This window comes from Rutidosis leptorrhynchoides, chromosome 11, assembly GCF_046630445.1.
Source record: "Rutidosis leptorrhynchoides isolate AG116_Rl617_1_P2 chromosome 11, CSIRO_AGI_Rlap_v1, whole genome shotgun sequence".
Lineage (NCBI taxonomy): Eukaryota > Viridiplantae > Streptophyta > Magnoliopsida > Asterales > Asteraceae > Rutidosis > Rutidosis leptorrhynchoides.
Genome location: NC_092343.1, coordinates 153,051,930 through 153,070,907, shown reverse-complemented (window position 1 = coordinate 153,070,907; position 18,978 = coordinate 153,051,930). Strand labels below are relative to the sequence as shown.

Genomic DNA, 18,978 nt, shown 5'->3' with positions numbered 1-18,978 from the left:
GTGTGTTCATCTTTCCATTTTGAAATTTTTGCATACCCTGGATCTATTATGACACGAACCACTTACACTCCAGCAACAATGGTATCTTTCTTGTAGACCCTTGTAATTTGAGCTAGTTGTTCTACAATTTGCTTGCCAATAACCCGGCTTGCTTTGTGTAACAACTATTTCTCTATTATTGTGTATATTCCATTTCTGAACAGCATATATAGGTTCGGCTTGTTCTGGAACACCATTCCTTTCATAATAAAACCGGTCTCCTTATCATAAAAAACCAATGAAGCTTCTAGGTCATCATCGAATGGAAAAGTATTACTAACCTCACCTTGATTAACAAACCCGAAACGTGAAACTGGAGCAGGCTCCGGATTAGGTTCCACTTCCTCTTCTCTACCTTCGTCACCAGAAACATTCTCTTCAACGCTATAATTAGAGACTGTACTGTCGCTTGCAGTTGACATACCATCATCTGAGTCTACTACATTTTGTTCTTCATCTCTTCGTTCTTGTTCTTCATCTCGTCGTTCTTGTTCATCATCAACAACCGTTGACTGGTTGTGAGATGTTGATGGACCACCTTCCATAGTTTGAATAATATCCATAAAACCTGAACTTTGTGTGGTTGGAAAAACTTCGTCAAACTGAATTTCAATTTGAGCCTCATAACTTGGATCATTCCGAGAAAGAAAATACATTGTTTCCAAAGTGTTATCGTCAGTAAGTTCATTTTTCCATTCATTTCCATTAAAAAAAAAGAACCCACAAGATCATGGCGCCGAGTGAGAAAGGTCTCTTATTTCATTTCGGTTTATTCACTGATCTGAAACTTAGCACTTACGTGTGTGATCTTTGATTTACCCCTACATAATTATACGCCATTTGGTTTAACTGCATACAGTTAACATTGGTGTTCAACACAAATTGCTTCTAATTGTTGTGTTATCACCAGTAAGCCAACCATTTTGAAAAGAAATTTAGCCTCCTCAAAGAAAATGAACCAAAAATGAACGAATTGTAGACATTTTTGTAATTGCTGATGTATGAAACTGATTTTGATTTGTTTGAATTGTGTTCTTGGTGATGTTTGTGTTTGAAACTGATTTTGATTTGTTTGAATTGTGCTTTTGGTGATGTTTGTCTTTGAGTTGATGATAATGGTGATATAAATAAATGTAAAAAGATAATAAATCTGATTTGATTTTGACAAGATAGGGTTTCAGTTTCAGTCTATTATTGACTGTTGGTGATGCAGACTGCAAAACCGATGTTTCAACACTTCGGTTTTACTGTTTACCTGCAAAACTGAAGTTCCAAACTTCGAATTAGGGTTTCGACTGACAGATCATGCAAAACCGAAGTTCGAAACTTCGAATATGGAAAAACCTAAGTTTCAAACTTCGATTTTACCATTTTTGTAAAGAAAAAAATCTTTTTCTATTTTTGCAACTATTCTAATTAAAATTACTACTTTTAAAAATAATCCAAGATTTAGTGGTAGGTTGGAGAAGTTATTTGAAGAAGGTGGGTGGTTATTATGAAAGCACCTACTACTTTTTAAAATTTTTATATAATGTATTTTTCTAATTGGGGGCAGGATCAATGGGGAAGTAACCAATCGGGGGAAGCGGGGGGAAGCAAAATTTTTTTTTTTTTCGTTTTTTTCGAATTTTTTTTTCCGGCATCAAGATCACACGAAAATATGAACATTTAGAAGAGACACTTCGTGATGAATGTTATTATTTAGGTGGGAAAACGATCGACAAAAATAACATTCATGATAATATTGTTCGTGAAGAATATGAACGTTTTTTTTTTCATGTTTTGTGAAGTAAAATTTAGTCCGATTTAGAGTTTAGAGTTTGGTGTTTTGGGTTTATGGAATAAACCCAAAACACCAAACCCTAAACCCTAAACCCTAAACCCTAAACTCTAAACCGTTCGTGTTAAAAACTCAATCTAAATCCTAAATCTAAACCCTAAATCTAAACCCTAAACCCTAAATTTCTAAACCCTAAAATCTAAACCCTATAAACCCTAATATCTAAACCCTAATATCTAAACCCCAATAGTTAAAAACCTCAACATACGCTCGAAAAATACGATAATTGTTATATATTACTTCTACGAGCGTTTTTCCGCCAAAATAAAAACATTTATCACAAAGTGTCTCTACTAAATGTTCATATTTTCATCTCATGTATAATGTTCGTGAACAAAGTTTTTTCAGAAAACGAAAAAAAAAAGTTTTTGCTTTTCCCCGCTTCCCACCGATTGGTTACTTCCCTCTTGATCCTACCACTTTCTAATTGTATAGTACACCACTAAATTTAATCATATTACCTTATATATTTATAAACTTTATGCTTTTTTTTAAGTAAACAACTATTAAAGTACCAATCATATACAATTAGCTTTAAAAAAATTTAGAACTCCATTAATTAAAGTTTTGTTCTGATTCGCCATTGATTTTTCCTTTTGTTAATAGCAACAACCATACGTCCATACCAAATAATTTTGCAAATGAAGGGATATGAGGAAGGAAGTTTTAGTTAAGGACTTAGTGATAAAAGAATATTCATGAAAATTTAGTGTATATTCTGAATTATTATATAAAATACGTCAAACATCAATTTTAGTAAACTAAACACGTTGAACTTTTAAGATGAGAGTTCATGTATGTTTCGGCGAAGGTTCATTCTGTCAATATTTTCATATATAGAATGGAGACATATATAAAACCAATATAACCTTTGAATAATATATATTTATGATATACGATATACGATTTAATATTCATAATTCATAATATCAATTATTAGGTGATGAGAAAGCTCTGAACATAATCTTTTCATATTTTAGTTTTTATTTATAAATTTATAGTTAGGCGATTAGGTAATTAGACGCGTTTTCATTTTGATAGTTGAAATTAATTAAGCTTCTATTGTAAAGAGAGCAGTCTTTGCTAAACTTTGTGTTCGTCTCTTAAACCACTTCTACATTCCAATAATTCACAATGGTTATCATCACAGAAATTCCAGAAGACAACCGATATGGCGTATTTTTAAGCTTCAGAGGTGTTGATACTCGTCTCGGTTTCACTGATCATCTATATAAAGCACTCATAGATGCCAACATCAAAACCTTTCTTGATGACGAAGAGATTGAAACTGGAGAAGATCTAAAACCGGAATTGGAGAGTGCAATTAAAGCGTCCAAGGCTTCTATAATCGTGCTGTCTAAGAATTATGCTACTTCGACTTGGTGTCTTGATGAACTAGTATTGATCCTCGAGCAACGTTTGATCTCTGACCATATTGTTATCCCAATCTTCTATCATGTGGAGCCCACCGATGTCAGGAAGCAACAAAACAGCTTCGGAGATGCGATGGCAAAGCATCAACAGACTATGGAGAAAGAAACAAATATAGAGAGAAAAAGTCAACGGGCTAAAAAGATTAGAAAATGGAAAAAAGCACTTACAGAAGTTGCTGATCTAAAAGGAAAAGATGCAAAGGGCAGGTAAATGTATCTTTAGAACATAACACGAATTTTCAGAAGAATATATTTATATATTTATTAAATTCATGAAATGCCTTCTCTGTAACATATCGAGAAGATACTATTTAAATCTGCCTTCTCTTGGTTGTTTATCATTGATTTAGGTTTATGAATATCTGACTATATAATTGATTTGCTATGTTGTTCTCTGTAATATCCATTTCCAGGCGAGAGACACAGTTTATAGAAGAAATTGTTACAAATATTTACCGAAGGATAGGCGGCTCCCGGATGACTAGTCTACCGTACCTTTTTGGGATGAAAGATTCTATCGAATTTGTTTCTACATGGTTGAAAAACGGATCCTCTGATAAGAAGGCTGATATTCTCACTATCTTAGGTATGGGTGGGATAGGGAAGACTTCTTTGGCCAGATATGTATACGGGTCACATGCTCATTCATTTGACAGAAGCAGCTTTATTGAAGGTATCGGTACAAAATGCACTGCACATGTTTTTAGATTGCTTGATCTACAGAAACAACTTTTGGGGGACATTTCAATAAAATGTCCGATTCAAGGTGATGATAGTTTGGAGTATACTGTTAAAATTGAGAAGGCACTAAGTCAAAGAAAGATGTTTATAGTTCTGGATGATATTGATAGCATCGACCAATTGTTTTCGTTGCTCGGAGAGAAAGGTTTTTATCCGGGAAGCAAAATTATAATAACATCCAAAGATGCATCACTTACAAATACATATGTATCATCAATCAACCCTATAGTTCAACCCGAGCATAAAAACCATTTAATTGTAGGCTTAAATCGAAAAGCATCATTAAAGCTTTTAAGTCATCATGCATTTATGAGTACCAGTCCCAAGGAAGGTTATGAAGAAGTGTCGAAAAATCTTATGGAATATTGTGAAGGGCATCCATTGGCTCTTAAAGTGTTGGGTGAGTCTCTACATAATCAACCAGTAGCTGAATGGGAGGATCGCATACAAGTGTTGAAGGAAGAAACCGATTTTCGTATTAACAAGGCCTTACGAATGAGCTTTGATTCTATACCATCGAACAATGATAAGGAATTGCTTAAGCATATTTCTTGTTTTTTCGTTGGTCAAGATAGAGTTTTCACCGAAACGATTTTAAATGCATGTAAAATGCGCACACTTAGTGGGTTTAGAAATCTCATTGATCGATGCCTACTCGTTATTGAAAAGGATATATTGCGGATGCATTCACTAATTCAAGAGATGGTTAGGGATGTGGTACGTCAAGAATCACCTGAAAAGCCATGGAAACGTAGTATGTTATGGTGTCATGAGGAGTCATTACAAGTGTTGAAACAAAAAAAGGTAACAGGCAGTGTATACTTGTTAGTAGTAAAGCATGTTCTAAGTACTTTAAATTGTTTATAGACATGGACACAAAATTTTCATATTTAATATGCTCAATGGTTTCTTCTTAGGGTACAGGAAGAATAAAAGGCCTCACCCTTAACATGAAAATGCTTGACGAAAAGAAGTTACGTCGAGCGTTTCAACTTCATACCGATGCATTGAGTGCAATGGATAATCTAATGATCCTACATCTTGATTATATGCAAATGAAAGGTTCTTATGAGAATTTCCCAGAAGAATTACGATGGTTGCGTATGCATGGGTTCCCTTCAAAGTTATTACCTTCTGAATTGCCAGTGGATAATCTTGTTGCTCTTGATTTGTCATATAGTGATATTGAATCATTTGGCACATGTCCTAGTGGGCAAAAGGTACTGTTCATGCATATTTTTTCCAAGGGAAAACCTACACACGAACATTAATGCGAAATGGTTTTTTTAGGCGTCAACGTCGTTGATCTCCGGTCCGGTTACCGTGAATAACCCGTACCCGAGATGATGATCTCGGGAGGGTGGCCAACGAATTGCCCGCCGGTCGATAGTCGGACCCTATCGACGGCAAAGGGAGGAAAAACCCTACAAGACCCGTAGGTAAAAACCCTAGTGTTGCGATCGTGAAGACGATCGAGGAGAAGATCCGGCTATGACTGCCGCGTGCTTTCATTGAGAGAGTGAGAGGCGAGATTGAATGACCGCATGAGGGTGTATGCGATTGGGAGCGTGTGAACTTGATGTAGGTTTTGCCCCATATTTATAGATGGGAATTAGGGTTACTTGACTTGGGGCCCAAGTTAATTGCGTAGACCCTAATTGGGCCAAACCCTACGTCATCAAGTCCCCCAAGTTCGGTATGATATTTTTGTCAAGTATCGTATCGAACTTCTCATTATGCTGCGGAAAATAAGTTCACAGGAGCCTGCGCAAACACCTGTGCGTAAACCCGCGAACATATGCGCAAAAAATCGCAAGCAGAATGCGTGGGGAAACCGCATGAACTAGCATGCGTAAAACCGCATGAAAATTGCGTCTAAAGTCGCGGACAACTGTGCGCAAAGCGTGCGTAACCTGGACAAAAGCGTGTGGACAGTTGCGCAAGCGCGCGAACATCTGCGCTGAATATTCATGTACTTAAACCGCATATAACGAATTAAAAGCTCAATAAGAAAAGACAAACCTTCTCAAACCGAACGATAGACGGTAGAAACACATGACATAATGCATCGTGCCCCACGGTGGGCGCCAATTGTTCATGCATATTTTTTCCAAGGGAAAACCTGCACACGAACATCAATGCGAAAGGGTTTTTTTAGGCGTCAACGTCGTTGATCTCCGGTCCGGTTACCGTGAATAACCCGTATCCGAGATGATGATCTCGGGAGGGTGGCCAACGAATTGCCCGCCGGTCGATAGTCGGACCCTATCGACGGCAAAGGGAGGAAAAACCCTACAAGACCCGTAGGTAAAAACCCTAGTGTTGCGATCGTGAAGACGATCGAGGAGAAGATCCGGCTATGACTGCCGCGTGCTTTCATTGAGAGAGTGAGAGGCGAGATTGAATGACCGCATGAGGGTGTATGCGATTGGGAGCGTGTGAACTTGATGTAGGTTTTGCCCCATATTTATAGATGGAAATTAGGGTTACTTGACTTGGGGCCCAAGTTAATTGCGTAGACCCTAATTGGGCCAAACCCTACGTCATCAGGTACCAACTTAAATAAAAAAAACACAGTGTACACTATTTATGCATATTATATTAAACAAATTAAGTTCATTAACTATTTTTACACACGTTCTTTTCAGCAATTGTTTGGATCATTGAAGATTCTTGAGATGAGTTTTTGTAAACACCTTCAAAGACTAGGTAGCTTTCTCCAACTCCTTGCACTCGAGAGGTTAGTGGTTAGAAATTGCATAAGTTTGATTGAGATTTGTGAATCGCTTGAGCAATGTGTTGAATTAGTCATCCTCGATCTGAGTTACTGCAACAAGCTTGAGAAGTTTCCAAGAGCCATAGGTAAGTTGAAGAAGCTTCAAACACTATTGGTAGATGGTTGCAATAGGGATACGGATTCACAAACATCTTTCTTTTCCATCCAGCATAACTCTTTAGAGATTTTTTTCCCAAGTTCACTAGTAAGATTGTCGCTTAAATATAATAATTTGTCCAATGAATCCTTCCATATGAAGTTGAGTTTGCCACCCATGTTAAAAAAGTTATCTTTAGATGGTAATCCGATTGTTTCCATGCCGGACTGTGTAAGAAGCCTCGCTAGGCTTGAGCATCTTAGTATGAAAAACTGCCATATGCTAACCTCAGTCGAACATCCACCATGTACACTGCGAAAGTTGAACCTCCTTTTGGATATTGAAGACCGATTACTGTCGAGGGTTGTACTTAATCCAGAAATGTCCCCACTCGTGTTACATTTGCCCAATGAACTATCAGAATCTTCGCCTGTTGTAATTGAAGGCATTTTCAAAATCCAACCAATGGCAGATGTTGCAGAAAAGGTATTACACAGTTTGGGCTGGACTGATTTGGATTCCATTAAAAGAAGGCACTTCAAAATGTTTCCTAAAAATTTGGAACTTCAAACCCAGGTGTTATGTCTATCATTCTGTGAATACTAATTTGTTATACATTACTTATGGTGATTAATCTAAATTTAAATCCACAGATGTATTATGAATTTGGGATATTCAGCACATTTTACGGGGGGAGCAAAGATATGCCAAACTGGATTACGAATAGAAGGCAAGGGGAAGCAATATCATTTACAATACCATCATCTTCTAAAAAGCTCAAAGGATTGAACTTCTGTTATGTGCAATTTTCTATATATCCTTCTATCGATGTAGCTTCGACTAGTCGTGGATTTTTTGTGCCAGTAATAAGAATTAGAAATATAACAAAGAAGCAAACCTGGATATACGCCCATAGTAATGGTTCTGGTTCGTATGTCTATGTAGATGAAGATTATTTAACGTTCTTAACCCATTGGATGTTTGAAAAAGATGAGATAGTAGCCGGTGACCAGATTATGATTCATATGTATCATAATACGATGATCAGTTGGATATTCAATAATGAGATAGTGGAGTGTGGGGTTAGCTTTGTGTATGATGATGTAAGCAATGCGAAAGTAGAAGAAGAAGAAGAAGAAGAAGAAGAAGAAGAAGAAGAAGAAGAAGAAGAAGAAGAAGAAGAAGAAGAAGAAGAAGAAGAAGAAGAAGAAGAAGAAGAAGAAGAAGAAGAAGAAGAAGAAGAAGAAGAAGAAGAAGATGATGATGATGATGATGATGATGATGATGATGATGATGATGATGATGAAGAAGAAGAAGAAGAAGAAGAAGAAGAAGAAGAAGAAGAAGAAGAAGAAGAAGAAGAAGATGTGTTGAGTTATTACAAGTCATGGAATCACATTATTGGTGGTGATCTCTCTGGTTTCAAGACCACTACAGGAGAATATATCCTAAACTCTGAAAATTTTACACGATATCATAAAGGTATCTTATTATTTGATTCTTTTCGACTTCCATCTGGCAGCTGCTATGAAGGTATAGAACCTTTTGCTTTTATAAATAAATGAACTTTTATATCTTGCGTATTTAGTTATTATTTATTTCTAATTTCCAATCAAGTATTACATTAAAAGGAAGACAATTTCCTGATAAAACATCCATACCGGTTGAAACCACAACTAATAATTTCTGCATTACGTTTACTCTTTTTTTTTTTTTTTTTTTTCTTTTACACCAGAAGATAAAGTGTTGTTTAGAGCTTTCTCCAATAGGAAAGTCTGACGTACTTATTTGAGCACATGAGGTCTGCTTTTCAACACTCCAACATTTTTATCTCATAAATAGCATGAATATTAACCATCACGTTTATATAATATTTTACAAGCTATAAAATGCAGCCTGTTGCCTCGTAATGGACGCACTAGGGATGTGGAAACACCATAATGTTCTTGGGCCTGAGGTAATGATCGATGATAAAGTTGTATGATATTAAGCTCTCATCATTGCAATGTGACATGTTAGAAGTGTATTTTTTGCACTTGGGATTGGTGAGTTTATATAAGAGGATCATGGATGAAAATAGCAATCGTGGGAAATTTATATTTATATTTATATATATACTAATACTAATAGACAAAAACACTGCTTCACTATTTACCAACAGTAATCAGGGATATTTTCATTTTTTTTCTTTTTTTTTCTCCAACGATAAAAGAAGCAACTTTCGTAAAAGAACCAACCCTTCAATGTTACCAAAAGATGTCGAAATAATTCTTTTTTATAAAAAAATCAACAAACTTTTTTTTTTCTTCTCTCTTTTCTTCCTCAACGATAAAAAGGACAACTTTCATAAAATGAACAACCCTTCAATACTACCAAAAGATGTCGAAAAACATTCTTTTTTACAATATAGATTAACAAACTTTTAAAAAAAAACGAACGCTAAAAGAAGCAACTTTCACAAAATGAACAACCTTTCAATGTTAGATGTGAAAAAAATTCTTTTTTACAAAATAAATTAAGATTTTTTTTAACTCGCATTCAAAACGAAGCCTCCGGCGCGAAGCGAGGGCTTCACAACTACTTTTCATTTGATTTCATTCAATTTTGTTCTTTAGTATTTCATTTTAGACTTGTAATGACATCCTGTACTATTTCTTTTTATCAAAATTTTCCCCAAAACATCCGTTTTCACTTTTAAACTTGTATGGATCTATTCTCAAGGAGTTGTGGCAGTTTTTAGTTTTGCTATTAATTATTAGGACGACGCATATTTTGTTTTTATTAAATATAAGCTAAGTCAACTTTATGTTTTCTTTAATATGTACTCGTTTTTCTATTCAGTGATATTCATAATATTGACCCAAACAAACCATCTTATAATTAATTCCATAGTGTCGAATATTGTGTTATGGTTGAGATACATGTGTTTAATCTAACACTTGGTACCAGAGTGTCAGGTTATATATGCCAAAATACCCTAGGTATGAATCAGAAAGAATGGAAGTCTCAACTCACCTTGCAACGATAGAAAACGGTGCAAAATCTTTGAAGTTCAATTCCCCTTGTTAACATCGCCAAACTACACAGCGTGGACGATCTGATCAAAATGGAGGAGATTATGGATGCCTAAGGGGTATGAGAAGTTATAAAATATGCGAAAGGTTAGGTAGACGAGATGAAGAACAAAAGAACTAGGGCATTTATCTTCCAGGACATACATGTGTTAGCTTTGTTCTCTGTTAAACCGAGAAGGTTTGTAACGACCTTATCTTACAAAGTATACTAAATAATAATGAAAAAGGAACTTAACATACAAAAGGCGTTACTTAATCTTATTCAAAGTTAAAGTGAAAGTCAACCATGACAAAAGTAAACCGTAACTGACATTAAACTACAAGTAATAAAGTTTGAAAAACTCTAAGACAAAGGTGCTAAGTCCACTTCAAATCAACACACTTCCCTCGTTCCCAACGCCCACTTGATGACCTGTCGTATAAGAAAGAAAAACAGAATACGACTGGGCCCAGTGAACGGATATAACAAACGCATGAATATAATATGACATGCAATGACATAATTTGATACAAGCTTTATTACAAAATAGACTCATTTTCAAAACGAACTTATTATCAAAAGGAACTTATTTTCAAAACGAACTTATTTTCAAAGCAAAGTACGAATAGGTATAAATCAACAATACCAAATATGCCAATAGATCAAAATGTATTACAAAACATCAATTTCATAAAATAATGCACCAAGAGTCGAAACAAATATGTAACAAAGTATCAAAATAAAATCATAGGGTAGCTACTCCACTAATCATCCATATCGGTGACGTTTCGTATGACACTACGATAAACGTCCACCGTCAAAACAAAATCCTAGGATCGATACATACGTCTCATATCAAAATCAAATAACAAATACAAAGAGCTCGTACCACCACCAGGTCATCAAAAAGAGACGCCGTAGATATAACAAAATACACCGCTACGGTCGATGCCACATTATCGGTGTCACAATAATGCGCTAATGGGACCTCCATGAATAGGTTATTCTTAGGCACATTTTAAGAAATCGTTTTAACCGACATATGATTATAAATTTTTCAAATACTTTTCGAGTGATTAAAGGACTTTAAAATATATTTAAAAAGATTTAAAAACAATGAACTTAAATATTTTACGCTTGATCAACACTTAAAATTGATATATAAAATAATATGCCTTTTTAATTTAAATTCATGTGTCTCCCCAACCATTCGGTCTAACTGTTGTCACGAGTCACATTACATAATAATTATTACTTTAAACGGAACTTAACGGGACATGAAAAGCCATATGGAATGAGGGACACACGATACGAATCACCGTACCACTCGTCACACTCATTCATATTCTTTTCCGGGCTGTTTCGGAACAATTTCGAACTGTTTTCACGACAAATTATGGGCTGATTTTCGTAACCATTTCTAGACTGTTTTTCGTGACAGTTTATGGGCTTTTAGCGACACTTTCTGGACTGTTTCGCGACAGTCTGAGTTTTTTTCGCAACAGTTTCAAGGGCTGAATTTCCGGGCTGTTTTGGTTGAGATATTGAGACACGGTTTTGACACAAATTCTAAAGACCAAAATATTATGATTCCTCAACTATCAAACTCAATTAGCAACCTCGTTAGTACATCAAAAATGAGGAAAATCATAACACCATTTATAGACAAACAAACATAAAGAATTTTCAAATAAGGAAAATATAATATACACACTTCAAAGACTACTAAACAAAATAATTTTTCAAATATGCATGTCATACCAATAAGATTTATACACAATTCAAACAAAGCTTTGAGAGGAAAGATTTACCGAAGCGATCCTAGAACCACCTAGAATATCCGTACCTTATGTTGTTGAATGATGAAGCTCCAAGGACAACAAAAATACCACCAAAAGGATGCGATAACCGAACGAATCTACCAAATACAAAGAATGATCACATAATACATACAATAAAGGAGTATGTAATATTCTTTATTTTGAAGTATTATGACACGATTCTTACATGTTTATTCTTATTATTATAAAATTATAAGTTTGATTATAAACTCAATTAATTTTTTGTATTTAACCAACAAAAAGTATGAAATGATAACAAAAGTATTACATGATTTTTAAGTGTTTTATTTCATAATTTTTAAAGGTTATACAATAACATTATTCTCTTAATAATATAATACAAAAGATAGATTAATTACCTTGAGACTTGAACACCAAAAAATCTTATTTTTCCTCCAAAATTGTAACATCCCGTTTTCCTCGTACATGTCCAAAGGTACGTATTTGATCTTAGAGTGTATATACTTGGTTGCGTGTGTGGTTAAATGATTTAAGATTTGAGTTTGGGGTGCATCTGGCAAACTGTCGCGTTTAAAGGAGGTTTGTCGCGTCTGGAGTCGTTGCGAAACGCGACAGAATGGGCTGAAATGCGATGGCCTGAAACCCCCTGACCTGAGCTATCTATCGCGTTTTGGTGGGTGTTGTCACGTCCTGGTCGTCGCGAAATGCGACAGGTTGTCGCGTAACGCGACATTGTCGCAGATCTGACCATTTTAACCCTTTTTAAGGGTATCTTTTGGGGTGTTTTGGTCTTTTCACTTTGTGGATGGTTTAGAGAACATAAAAACTGATTCAAGCTTATCCTAACCTCATTTAACACTCTTTCACCTACACAATTAATTTCTATAGAGAGAGTTTAAGTTTTAGAGTGAGAGAGCTCACTTTGGGGAGGAAGAAGACCAAATCTTGCCCGAGTCCAAGTTTTAATGTTTTCCCTGACATCTCTAGCTACATTTTGATATTGTTGGTAAGTTTTAACTCCGAGTTTTGAGTTCAATTTGATTTATAGCTAGGGTTTGTTCTTGTGTGCCTTGTAAGACCCATTTGAGGGTTAAATGGGTGAATTTTGGTAAACTTGATGTATGGAAACCCTAAGGGTTATGATCTAGGGTTTAGTCTTGGGACTTGGTGTTTATAGAGTTGATGGTGTTGTTGAATAACTAACACACTTATGTGTTAGTGAAAGACTTGCTAATGGGTTCAAGTTTGACCCAATTATGGGTCTTGACTTTAAAAAGGAGTCAAATGGGTAATGGTTGACCTAGTTGGGCAAGATGGGTATGAAAATACCTAAATTTGTGTTACTGGGTTTTATTGGACTTTAATCACTAGCTTTTAGTGATTAATGATAGTCTTGACCTTGAATGAGCGATTTTGGTGTAAATGGTTCATTTAATGCAATTGGGTCAATAAATGCACAAGAGTTAAGTGTTTGTGTGTTGATTGGTATTTAATGTACTAGGTACCTTGCGTTGAAGCTTGCGGATTTATATAATCATCACCGAAGCGATAAGGTGAGTAGAATAATTATACGTGTATGTATATAATGTATTTATTTGTGTGGTGTGAAATGTGGGATAGTCGAGGTGTTAAGACACCACATTTTACGTAATGAGTGGGTTAGTCACGGTGTTAAGACACCACTCCGGAGTTAGAGACACGTTGGTTAGTCGCGGTGTTAAGATACCACATTGTCATGAAGGGTGGGTTAGTCGCGATGCTAAGACACCACCCGGGGGTTAGTGATACGCGGTGTTATGTACGCTAATGAATGTTGTGAACTCCGATGGTCTTTCACGAGAACCATACCCTTGTGCTATTGGTTAACCACGGTTATGTGTTGTAGTGTAGCATATTATATGGTTTGGACTATATGCTATCATTTCGTGCTAGCTTGTGATTTTTGAGTTTAGCAATTTACGTTGCGACGGTATGCTAATTAGTTTGCTATCGTGTATGCGGTAATTGTGTAAGTGGTTGCATGTAAGTAGTTTACATACGTATGCGCGTAATTGTTGCACTCACTAAGCATTGCTTACCCCTCTCGTTGTTTACTTTTTAGGTATAAGTGTGGAGAAGGGAAAAGGGATTGCCGAGAATTAGATATTCCCATGTTGGTTGCTTAGGTGAAGCTTTTGGAAGACGACCTATTGTTTTGGGTAGTTTAGCCCCAAACCATGCTCATGTGTTGTTTGGTTTAAAACTATCATCTTGAGGTCGAACTTGTAACATATTTGATTAAGGGCCTTCGAGCCTATTATGTAAACTTTAAACTTGTTGAACGTTTTAAATGTTCATATGAATAAGTTGACATCATGTAACTAATTAAAGTGGCGCGTGAATGGGTTACTATTATAAAAAAAAATATTTGGTTCGGGTTAAAGACGGGTTGGGTCGTTTCAAAAATGGATCAGACTCTTTAAAATTGAGAAGTATAATGTGCAAAATTTTTGTGTTAGAAAAACATGAGAAAAAGAGAGGAAACTTAGAGTATTTCTTTTGAATTTGTAACTTTAGGTGCGATGAAGAGTTTTGGACATAAATGGTGAACTAAAAGAGAGAATAAAAATTACTCCGTAGTTACTAGTATGTTACAAGGTTATGGAATCCAAATGTCTTCATGAGTGTAGACATGTATTAACTTATGATATAAAACAAAAGGAATTCAACTTGAAAGTTCTAGACTTTAAATTTATTAAAAAGACAAAACTTGCAAATTATTAATCATGTGACAATGTAATTAATTTACAACTTATGTTACTTACAACTTATGTTTACTTATTGTTAAATAAACTTAGGATATAATAAATCATATTATAGTTATGATATAAGTGACTATTTACTTATAAATAATATTTCTTCAAAACATTGTAGGTGATGTGGAACCAATACTGATGTGGAACTTGAAGTCGATATCTATGTTATTAATTTATTTAGTCTTTTTTATTATCTTGTTTCTTTATTTAAATTATTTATTTCCATTAAGATAGAGTTGGGATAGAATAAGGGTCTAAGCAAGTCGGTGTACGTTTGGATATATATCCCCCATATGTTCACGTATGTAAGGAGCTATCTATCAATCTTTTTTTAATTATTAAATATTGAGTTTACACTCCGTTCATATTTACGTAAGAGTTTACCTTACGTATATATATTCGTATTAAAAACACGATTGTGTTTTAATCGTTCGTTGGAAGAGCGTTTGTCTTCCAACGGATCCTTTGATCCTCATCAATTTGGTATTCAGAGCTATAGATCCGCCCTATCATCATTCCGATTAGTTGGGTCTCTCTCACGTTTGGATTTTGATAGTTTATCCTACATATCTTAATTCAATTACTTGGGTCTCTCCCACGTTTGGGTTTTTATATCCTATCTCAAAACAAAATAAAAAAAAAAATTCCGAAATCACTGTTCACGCAATGTTCATCCGTCAGAAAGTACTGTTCACGCGTCAGAATTCTACTATTTGGTACTGTTCATCCAAAAAAAAAAGATTTTTGTTCCTTTTTCTTTTCTTGTTCCATGGCCGATAAGGGTAATCAAAGTCGGGATTTCGCTACCGCCCTAAAAAGACTCAAGAACACGTTAGATATAGTTAACAAATCCAACGAACGTGCAAAACAACGATGGCTTGAAGAAGAAACCCGAAGAGCTACTTATGAAGCTTCAGTCGAATCACAACAATACTATCAATATGAACTCCCACAATACCACCGATGCCCCATTTACTATGAACCACAATCCTACCATCAACCATACTATCCACCACTGCCCTACTATCATCCATACTATCAACTGAAACTCTACCAGGAGAGCCAACCTGTTAATAAGACTTTTGATACGGAAGAGTTTTTTGATTCGATGAAAAGTTTAATAGAGAGGTTGAAGAAATCAGAATCAGATCGTATGGAGAGTCATGATAACATAGCTAAAGAGAGTCGGGTTGAAACAGAAAGTATGTCCTCGAATCAAGAAAAAGAAATTATTTTAGAGGAGATGGAGAATGATACACTTGTTGTTAGTGTTGAAAAAGATTCAAACTCGTTAGGCTCTAATTTAAAAGAAGACAATTTATCAACATATAAGTTAGCTGCGAATTCTGAAGGTATCTTTGATAAATGTGGGGTTGTAGCGGTTTCAAAAGATCATGAAGACAAGAAAGTAACTTATGTTTATTTGAATAACTCCATAGATGCAAGCAAGAGGATTAATAAAGGAGATCTGTTCGTGTTTAAACCAAGCATTGAGAACTCGAGGTCGAGTTCTTTTCGAGAAGAGGAAAATGGTCAAAGGGTTTTAGAGCATAATACTTTTACAAGAGATAGTCGCAAACTTATTTGGAATGGCTATGCTAAATTTGTACTTGGTGTGTTTGTATTCGACCCGAGCATATCATTTTATTTGAGTTGCACTATTCACCGAGTTGTCATTGATTGGTTTATCTTTGATCCGGGTATATCGCCTTATTTGAGTTGGAACTCGAGGGCGAGTTCTTTTCAGGTGGGGAAGACTTATGTGGAACCAATACTGATGTGGAACTTGAAGTCGATATCTTGGAGGCAAAGAAAGTTATCATATTATTTATGTTATTAATTTATTTAGTCTTTTTTATTATCTTGTTTTTTTATTTAAATTATTTATTTCCATTAAAATAGAGTTGGGATAAAATAAGGGTCTAAGCAAGTCGGTGTACGTTTGGATATATATATTCCTCATATGTTCACGTATGCAACAAGCTATCTATCAATCTTTTTTTAATTATTAAATATTGAGTTTACACTCCTTTCATATTTACGTAAGAGTTTACCTTACGTATATATATTCGTATTAAAAACACGATTGTGTTTTAATCGTTCGTTGGAAGAGCGTTTGTCTTTCAACGGATCCTTTGATCCTCATCAGTAGGGTTAATTTTATGGGGTATTACAAGGTTTACACATATCTCATACTATTTGTTTTAGCCACGATCCCCATCTATCCATTATGTGGTATCAAATTCCACGCATGGCTAAACAAGAAGCGTTGGAATTCAATTCTTTTAATAGTCCAGAGCAACTAGAGAGTAATGAAATAGCCAAAATAATCAAGATCTAAACAAGAACAGAAACCAAAATTACAAAATCTCAAAAATTACACTAAACGGTTCAACAAAAGATGAAAACCCAAAAAACTTTTAAAGAGAAAATGATATAGTGAAAAATTCAACCTAGAACACTTATAAGAAGCCTTTTATACATCATCTTCATAGCTAATAATATTAATATACTTTAGGACTCTGAAATAATCAACTTGGCAGAAATGGTCCCTCAAGTAATGGAAATCAGATTTTACTATGTCCCACCTGTGTATGATTTAAACTAAGCCCCATATCAGGTATGTTACTTATTAAAAAATCTGCACACAGAATCTGACCCTTCTAGACTTCTACACTGCAACAAGCTTTTCTTAAACAGTAACTGCAGCTAATCATCAAGTCCAGAAGAACCCTGCATTATGCTCAACCACTTTGTCAATAAGAGATTAACAAAACCATAAATAAACTAATCAAATGTTGTAACAACCCGACTTTTTTCGTTTACTATCGTTACTTGTCCGTTAAGTATTTAAAGGTGTTTACTTAGACTTTGTGTATTTAACAGAATTAATTGTATTCTTGATCCTAGTGGATTACTTGAATTAATATGTTATATTAATTTATGAACTTGTTTCGGATAGCGAAATAACTAGAAAACGTCACGATTAAGTTAATCGCCTAGAAAGCTTTTCAGCTTACGGAACTCAGTTAAACGATAAAATAATTAGTTTTAATAATTATTGACTTTAACAAAAACTAATTCAATTTATTATTTATTTAATGAATTAAATCCGGTGATTGCGTTTCAACGACTAGTTAATGTTCCGGAGACCCGGTACGGTTAACGGCACTCGAAACGGACCACGCGCGTACAAGCTATTAGACAAAACGAGCCCGAGACCACCCTAAGTGGGCCATTCAGCCGAACCCCTTCCCCTTACCCCATATGGACGTAATTTTGGCTTATTGGGTCATTAGTGTGGGATTTAGGGCCTAATGGGATATAAAAGGAAAAATTAAAGAAGGAACCTTCATTCCCCACTTGTGCTAGTCGACATTCTTCTCCCCTCCCTTGCTCCCTTTGGCCATCGATCATCATCTCACAACCATCATCATCAAACTTCGAAATTAGAGCAAACCTCGTGCATAAAGATCGTTCCTCGTATCGTTCTCTACACGCTAGTAACAATTAATTTTGTTTTTAAAGTATATTTGATAACCCTAATTATTTTAGATCTGATTTTTATTCAATTACATAGTGTAATCAAGTCTAGTGCTCAATTGATGGTGTCTAGAGTTGTCGTTTATCGTTTAATTGATAATTGACGTTATTTGCATGAAAAACGAATTTGAATCTTGTGAATCTAATAAATTGACTTGTGATCTGATCTTGTATGTTATCTATATGGATAGAGGTCAAGAAACTATTGAATTTGGACTTTGATTTTGCTTGATTTCGTTATTGTATGCTCAAGATATGCTTAATCGAAGTTTTCGTTAGGGTTTCACATGTAATTCGAATTTTCTGAGTTGTATGCTTTATGATTTAACTAATGAAAAGTTTACTACTGTAATCCTTGTGAAAAACCATACATGTTAGACTTAATATTCGCATTAAAAGCTTTTGTGATGCTTCAGTTATGTCAAAACGAAGATTCGCGTTTTAAAGTGTGCTGAATCTGTTTTCAAAGTTAAACAAAAATTGCTAGAGTGACCTAGAAATTGATTGAGACTTTGATCTTCTAGAATATGTTATTTTATATGTTCCTGGATGTTTTTCATTTGCATGCTAACTTCCGAAAAAGTGAATTGCCATGAGTTATAAGCTCGACTAAATGATATGTCTGTTTGTGACTTAAACTGAAGGGTCTGTAAAGATTTTCTAAACTGTACGAATTGGCTAAAGAGATGTCTTTGATTATTTTATCAGTAAAATTTTGAGATGTCAGAAGTAATCTCCAATTAGCCGTTCATCGAAATCTACTTTCAATATTTTTTGAGAAATGTTTCAAAACTGACGCGCGTCCTGAAACTGATTTGGTAAACCGTAACTAGACCTTTTCTGAAATCCAACTTGTAG

General features: G+C 35.0%; 1 protein-coding gene and 1 long non-coding RNA gene across 2 annotated transcripts; both read left to right on the top strand.

Moving 5' to 3' along the window:
- Positions 1-2,815: 2,815 nt before the first annotated feature.
- Positions 2,816-8,146, top strand: LOC139875070 (disease resistance protein RUN1-like; the record flags this gene model as incomplete). The annotated part of the gene is made up of 5 exons (XM_071862444.1): positions 2,816-3,519; positions 3,726-4,857; positions 4,971-5,273; positions 6,702-7,502; positions 7,580-8,146. Coding segments are annotated over exons 1-5 (3,309 nt in total), but the record flags the coding sequence as incomplete, so codon positions are not given.
- A 476-nt stretch (positions 8,147-8,622) lies between these two features.
- On the top strand, positions 8,623-10,225 carry LOC139877660 (uncharacterized). Its single transcript, XR_011768711.1, has 3 exons — positions 8,623-8,727; positions 8,822-8,883; positions 9,876-10,225. It is a non-coding gene; the product is annotated as an uncharacterized lncRNA (long non-coding RNA).
- Positions 10,226-18,978: the final 8,753 nt, after the last annotated feature.